Source organism: Electrona antarctica, assembly GCF_951216825.1.
Source record: "Electrona antarctica genome assembly, chromosome: 1".
NCBI lineage: Eukaryota > Metazoa > Chordata > Actinopteri > Myctophiformes > Myctophidae > Electrona > Electrona antarctica.
This window is the reverse complement of record NC_136806.1, coordinates 26,090,261-26,097,760: the sequence shown is the minus strand read 5'-3', so window position 1 is coordinate 26,097,760 and position 7,500 is coordinate 26,090,261. Positions and strand designations below refer to the sequence as shown.

The 7,500-nt window shown below is 42.6% G+C and overlaps 2 protein-coding genes across 2 annotated transcripts in view; both read left to right on the top strand.

Annotated features, from left to right (window-relative positions):
- The window catches only part of LOC306919472 (protocadherin gamma-A1-like), a gene marked incomplete at both ends in the record, with an annotated part of 3,243 nt that extends 1,269 nt beyond the window's left edge, over positions 1-1,974 (top strand). Inside the window, 2 exons of the mRNA XM_079496180.1 lie at positions 1-1,134; positions 1,921-1,974. The exon at positions 1-1,134 is cut by the window's left edge and continues 1,269 nt beyond it. Of these exons, the coding sequence (XP_079352306.1) occupies positions 1-1,134; positions 1,921-1,974 (1,188 nt within the window). The remainder of the gene's footprint in view (positions 1,135-1,920) is intronic.
- Positions 1,975-6,740: 4,766 nt separating this feature from the next.
- The window catches only part of LOC306919366 (protocadherin gamma-A11-like), a gene marked incomplete at both ends in the record, with an annotated part of 2,466 nt that continues 1,706 nt past the window's right edge, over positions 6,741-7,500 (top strand). Inside the window, one exon of the mRNA XM_079496169.1 lies at positions 6,741-7,500. This exon is cut by the window's right edge and continues 1,706 nt beyond it. Within this exon, the coding sequence (XP_079352295.1) occupies positions 6,741-7,500 (760 nt within the window).

Sequence of the window (7,500 nt, the reverse complement as noted above, 5' to 3'; positions counted from 1 at the left end):
TGCCTAAAGATCTCTGACGTAAATGATAATGCACCATTGTTCGACAAACAAAGCTATTCGGCCTATATAGGTGAGAACAACTCCCCTGGAGTGTCAATATTTACAGTGAGTGCACGAGACACTGATTGGAATCAAAACGCCAGAATCTCATACCTCATAGAGGATACGCAAGTCAGTGGTAGCCCAGTCTCTGCGTATGTATCCATAAACTCGGAAACAGGAGTTTTACATGCGGTACGCACATTCGATTTTGAGCAGATCAGTAAACTTAAATTACATGTCAAAGCGCAAGATGGGGGCTCCCCTCCACTCAGTAGCAATGTGACTGTCACTATTTTAATTCAAGACCAGAATGACAACGCCCCTCAGGTTCTGTATCCAGTCCAGAGTGGTGGCTCTCTGGTGGCTGAGATGGTGCCTCGTTCAGCAGATGTGGGCTATCTTGTCACTAAAGTGGTGGCTGTTGATGTGGACTCTGGACAGAATTCCTGGCTCTCTTATAAATTGCAGAAATCCACAGACCGTGCGTTGTTTGAAGTGGGATTACAGAATGGAGAAATCAGAACAATACGTCAAGTCACTGATAAAGATGCTGTGAAACAAAGACTGACTGTTATAGTGGAGGACAACGGACAGCCCTCTCGTTCAGCTACAGTCAATGTTAACGTGGCGGTGGCTGACAGCTTCCCTGAAGTTCTCTCAGAGTTCACTGATTTCACACAAGATAAGGAGTACAACGACAACTTGACGTTTTTCTTAGTCTTGGCTTTGGCTGTAGTTTCCTTTTTGTTTATCACCTGTTTAGTGGTCATTATATCAGTGAAGATATACAGATGGAGACAGTCCCGCCTCTATCATTCCAGTCTCCCAGTGATTCCATATTATCCACCACGTTACTCAGACACTTTGGGGACAGGGACTCTCCCTCATGTGTACAATTACGAGGTGTGTAGGACGACTGACTCCAGAAAGAGTGACTTTGGCAGAGCTGGTAGTCAGAACATACTGATAATGGACCCCAGTATGACAGGGACGATGCAGAGGATGCAGAATGAAAAGAGCATCTTGGATGAACCAGACTCTCCTCTAGAGGTTTGTCTTTCTACACTAAAATATAGACCTTTTAACGAGAATGTGATATCACTCCAATATTACAATGCAAACTGTAAATTGTAAATGTAGCTATAGTCGCATATGTCTATATACAATCATCACACAGAAATCAAACTTCTTTCAGATTTTAGATTTAACAACTAAATCTGAAAGAAACATGAATAAAAAAACTTGATCAGTTCCTTCAAAGCTGAACAACGGTGCACTAATGAGCAACATCATAACATAACTCCATAGCCTATTGATGATAATTGTTTATATGAGTCAGGGGTGTGTGTGTGTGTGTGTGTGTGTGTGTGTGTGTGTGTGTGTGTGTGTGTGTGTGTGTGTGTGTGTGTGTGTGTGTGTGTGTGTGTGTGTGTGTGTGTGTGTGTGTGTGTGTGTGTGTGTGTGTGTGTGTGTGTGTGTGTGTGTGTGTGTGTGTGCGCGCGCGCGCGCGTGCGATAAAGTTTTACTTTTTTGTCAAATGCAATAATTTAAGCAAATGTGATAATGCATCATCGTTGCGGAGGTTCCTCAGCGATTGGTGTCTCTTTGGTGTGTTCTAGCACCATGGACAGCGACACGGCAGGAAAGCGCTGCACAGTTCATCTCTCGCTCTCGCTCTCTCGCTCTCGCTCTCGCTCTCTCTCTCTCTCTCTCTCTCTCTCTCTCTCTCTCTCTCTCTCTCTCTCTCTCTCTCTCTCTCTCTCTCTCTCGTTCCCTCCCCCTGCGCTCTACCTCTATAACGAGTGTAATATGATTCAAAGGAGTTTTTATATATTTCTGCGTCTCATTTAAAGATAACTATTACATGTGTTTTACTAGCATGTTGAGTTGGAGCACATGTGCAGCAGTAACTCCCCATCATCATCATCATGACCTCTTTTAGTCGTGTCATTTCAATAAGGAGGCAACACGTTGAAATAAGTAACATAATCTATAGTGGTACAACATAATTTTTGTCGATTTGGTTGTATTATTGTACCACAGACGAAAAACAGTCGAAGTCCAAATTTCAGACTGACCCCTCCACGAAAAGGCCTCGTTGTCCTGAACCCTTATCTATCATTTATACATTATGGATCAATAGTGTGGACTTAGACTGTTATTTGTCTGTGGCATTCTAGGATAGTAGGCCCTATGGTGATAGAGGAGCGCGCATCCCCCTGGAATCTATACGTTAGATGAGGTGGTGGTGGTTTGTATTATGCTGCATTATGCATTTTAATATTTTACATGGACTTCCCCCTCAACATATACCTTGATGTGTGCTCCATTCTTTTTCTGATTGGTGTGATTCTAATGATTGGACCTCAACTCCATTTAATCCCCATACGTCGATGTTTGTCAAATTACTTTTTCTTGACTTTGACGTTATCACCACTGCAGTATAGAGGTCGCCTGTGTGTTGTCTACCAAACTGATTAGCCCAGGTGTAATTCTAGTCGGTAACATTCTTTACTCTATAGTTCCAATCTTTCTTCTACTTCTATCTGAGGTGACTATCTGAGGTGTGTCCTTTTTGTCTTCGTTTTGGGTATGAATATGAGTATGAACAATTTCGTTTTCATTAAATCTATGGCATATTCACGTTTTGGACTCTAAGGGACGCTGTTGGTCAGAAGAAAAATCAGACTGGAGCAGTCAGCTTAAAAAAGAAACCCTCTCATATCAGTCCTCTGTAGCTACTCTGACAAGTGAAGCACTGTAGTGTTTTGAGGTGGGGCTAAGCGGAGGAGACGGTCATTTGGAAGAATCCTATCTAGCCTACCAAAGCTGCGATTAGATGATTTTGTATTTGTGCTTCATTGTCAAGAGGATTTATCCTTTCAATATTTACGTTGGATTTAACTGCGCTAGGACATGGCATTAATACAGCCTCGAAGCGTAAAATGGCGTTTATTTTCCAAACCTGCGTTGGAGATGCTGACTGTTTTGATGTTGCTTATTCACAACGTTGATGGTCAAATGCGATATTCAGTTCCAGAGGAGATGAAGAAAGGCTCTCTTATTGGTAACGTTGCACAGGATCTGGGCTTGGATATGAAAAGGCTTCGTTCTGGTCGGGCTCGTATCGTCACCGGAGAAAGCGTTCAGTACACCGAGCTGAAGACGGACAAAGGGATTCTAGTCGTGAATGAGAGAATAGACAGAGAACAGCTTTGTGGCGACGTCACTCCGTGTAGCTTCAGCTTCGAAATAATTCTAGAAAATCCAATCGAACTCCATCGAGTCATTGTAGAGATATTGGATGTTAATGACCATGCTCCTATTTTCAAAAGCAGTTATATTCATTTAGAAATTAGTGAATCTGCAGCGATAGGATCTCAATTTGACTTAGAAAGCGCAGAAGACCCCGATGTAGGGCTAAATAGTTTACAAAATTACGTTTTAAGCTCCAATGATAACTTCATTTTGAAACAACATTCTAACGCCGATGGAAGCAAATTCGCCGAAATGGTTTTACAGAAGCCATTAGACAGAGAGTTGAATAGCCATCTCTCTTTAAAACTGATAGCAGTAGATGGCGGGACACCGCATAAATCAGGTACAGTAAATATCGATATAACTGTTTTAGATGCAAATGACAATGCACCTGTTTTTAACCAGTCAGTATACCAAGCTACTGTGAGGGAAAACGCACCCATTGGTACATATATTACAACTATTAATGCGTCAGATGCGGACAGTGGATCACATGGCTTAGTGGCTTACAGTTTTTCCAACTTAAAGGGGAATTTAGCTGGCATGTTTGATATTGACAAGGCATCTGGAAAAATATCTGTTGCAGGTAAAATAGATTTTGAAAAAGACAAGAAATATGAAATAAGAGTTGGCGCTAAAGATCAAGGTGGTCTAGCTACTGCGAGTAAAGTTATCATTGAAGTTATTGATGTTAATGACAATGCACCGATCATAAATGTCATGTCGTTCTCTAGTCCGATATCAGAAGATGCGCCACCCGGGACAACTATAGCCGTTATTAATGTAAAGGATGCAGACTCGGAAAGAAACGGACAGATAACCTGCTCAATAGACTCGAAACACCCATTTAAAATACAGTCGTCGATAACCAACTATTACAACTTGCTTTCAGATATGATGTTTGATCGTGAAACAAAAGCAGAGTACAATATTACCATAACTGCTACCGATTCAGGGACTCCTTCCCTATTTAGTGCAACAACGTTGTGCCTAAAGATCTCTGACATAAATGATAATGCACCATTGTTCGACAAACCAAGCTATCTGGCTTATATAAGTGAAAACAACTCCCCTGGAGTGTCAATATTTACTGTAAATGCACGAGACACTGACTGGAATCAAAACGCCAGAATCTCATACCTCATAGAGAACACCCAGGTCGGTGGTAGCCCAGTCTCTGCGTATGTATCCATAAACTCTGAAACAGGAGTTTTACATGCAGTACGCACATTCGATTATGAGCAAATCAATCAACTTAAACTACTGGTCAAAGCGCAAGATGGAGGCTCCCCTCCACTCAGTAGCAATGTGACTGTCACTATTTTCATTCAAGACCAGAATGACAACGCCCCTCAGGTTCTATATCCAGTCCAGAGTGGTGGCTCTCTCTTGGCTGAAATGGTGCCTCGTTCAGCAGATGTGGGCTATCTGGTCACTAAAGTGGTGGCTGTTGATGTGGACTCTGGACAGAATTCCTGGCTCTCTTATAAACTACAGAAATCTCCAGACAGGGCGCTGTTTGAAGTGGGATTACAGAATGGAGAAATAAGAACTATACGTCAAGTCACTGATAAAGATGCTGTGAAACAAAGACTGACTGTTATAGTGGAGGACAACGGACAGCCCTCTCGTTCAGCTACAGTCAATGTTAACGTGGCGGTGGCTGACAGCTTCCCTGAAGTTCTCTCAGAGTTCACTGATTTCACACAAGACAAGGATTACAATGATAACTTGACGTTTTTCTTAGTCTTGGCTTTGGCTGTAGTTTCCTTTTTGTTCATCACCTGTTTAGTTGTCATTATATCAGTGAAAATATACAGATGGAGACAGTCCCGCCTCTATCATTCCAGTCTCCCAGTGATTCCATATTATCCACCACGTTACTCTGACACTTTGGGCTCAGGGACTCTACCTCATGTGTACAATTACGAGGTGTGTAGGACGACTGACTCCAGAAAGAGTGACTTTGGCAGAGCTGGTAGTCAGAACATACTGATAATGGACCCCAGTATGACAGGGACGATGCAGAGGATGCAGAATGAAAAGAGCATCTTGGATGAACCAGACTCTCCTCTAGAGGTTTGTCTTTCAGTAGACTGTGTGTGTGTGTGTGTGTGTGTGTGTGTGTGTGTGTGTGTGTGTGTGTGTGTGTGTGTGTGTGTGTGTGTGTGTGTGTGTGTGTGTGTGTGTGTGTGTGTGTGTGTGTGTGTGTGCTAATTTGTGCACTGCACAGTTTAAAAAATCACACCCGTGTGAACTGAGTGGTGTAAGGTCTTATATAGCCTGATCAGCTCTGATCTGACGTAATGTCTGACGTAATGAAATCACACCCGGGTGAACTGGGTGACGGTAGCAACCATGCTCATTTTTTGGTACGAACAGACAGACAGACAGACAGACAGACACGTAAACTAACAAAGCCAGTCGTAGGAGTGGTTTACACCACTCAAAAACTCACTGCACTGCCATCATCGTGGAAGTACCTTAGAGACTATTGTCTGCTGGGAGTGTTTCAATACAATGGACAGCGTCACGCTAGGAAAGCTGCACTTCATTTAAAATCTCTCTCTCTCTTTCTCTCTCTCTCTCTCTCTCTCTCTCTCTCTCTCTCTCTCTCTCTCTCCTCTCGCGTATATTTGAAATGCTTTCGGCCATTTTTGCAATGATTAGCTAGCTGTCGTGGCTACCCCTGGAGGAGTGACTATTATCTGTTAGCGTTTGGGGTATGTTCATACCATGGACAGCGTCATGTTAGAAATGCTGCGCTGATAGCTTCTACTATATGTCTGTCTGTCTGTCTGTCTGTCTGTCTGTCTGTCTGTCTGTCTGTCTGTCTGTCTGTCTGTCTGTCTGTCTGTCTGTCTGTCTGTCTGTCTGTCTGTCTGTCTGTCTGTCTGTCTGTTTGGCACATGGCATTTCTACAAATATAATATAAATGTGCATCGTTCAGCTAAATGGCCCTGGTTCTTTTGCTCGCATCATGCAGCTATACTTTTTCTGCAGGCCTAGCCTACCAGTTTCACTACCGAAAACTAAATAATTGAACGTCACAATTTAAAATGTATTTGCGTTGGCGTTCAGGGTTTGGGCTCTAAGGGACGCTGTTGGTTAGAATAAAAATCGAACTGGTGGTATCATCTTTAAAAGTCCCCTCCTCTGCAACCTAGGGACGGGTGAAGCAAAGAATCACTATATGTGCTTCATGCGAGGTGGGGCAACGGGGAAACAGTTGCGACGAAGAATCCTGTTTAAATGTAATAGAAACGTTTAAGGAAATATATGTTTGTAGTCTACCAATGCTGCCATGTGTTGACTCTTTTCTTCATTGTCAAGAGGATTTATACGTTCGAGTTTCACAGTGGATTTAAATGCGTTGGGACATGGCGTCAAGGCAGCCTCAATACGTAAAATGGCGTTTGTTTTCCCTACCCACCCCAGAAATGCTGATGTTTTTTATGTTGCTTATTCACAATACTGATTGTCAAATAAGATATTCCGTTCCAGAGGAGATGAAGAAAGGCTCTCTTATTGGTAACGTAGCACAGGATCTCGGATTGGATCTGAAAAGGCTCCGTTCTGGTCGGGCTCATATCGTGACCGGAGAAAGTGTTCAGTACACCGAGCTGAAGACGGACAAAGGGATTCTAGTCGTGAATGAGAGGATAGACAGAGAACAGCTTTGTGGCGACGTCACTCCATGTAGCTTCAGCTTCGAAATAATTCTAGAAAATCCAATCGAACTCCATGGAGTTATTGTAGAGATAGTGGATGTTAATGACCATTCCCCTACTTTCAAACACAGTCAAATTCATTTGGAAATTAGCGAATCTGCAACGATCGGATCTCATTTTCACTTAGAAAGTGCAGATGACCCTGACGTAGGACTTAATAGTTTACAAAATTATGTTTTAAGCTCTAATGATAATTTCGCCTTGAAACAACAGTCTAACGCTGACGGGAGCAAATTCGCAGAGATGATTTTACAGAAACCGTTAGACAGAGAGTTAAATCCGCATATCTCTTTAAAGCTGATAGCAGTAGATGGGGGGACTCCACAGAAATCTGGTACAGTAAATATCGATATAACTGTTTTAGACGCTAATGACAATTCTCCTGTGTTCAATCAGTCGGTGTACAGGGCTACTGTGATAGAAAATGCACCCATTGGTACATATATTACAACCGTCAACGCTTCAGATG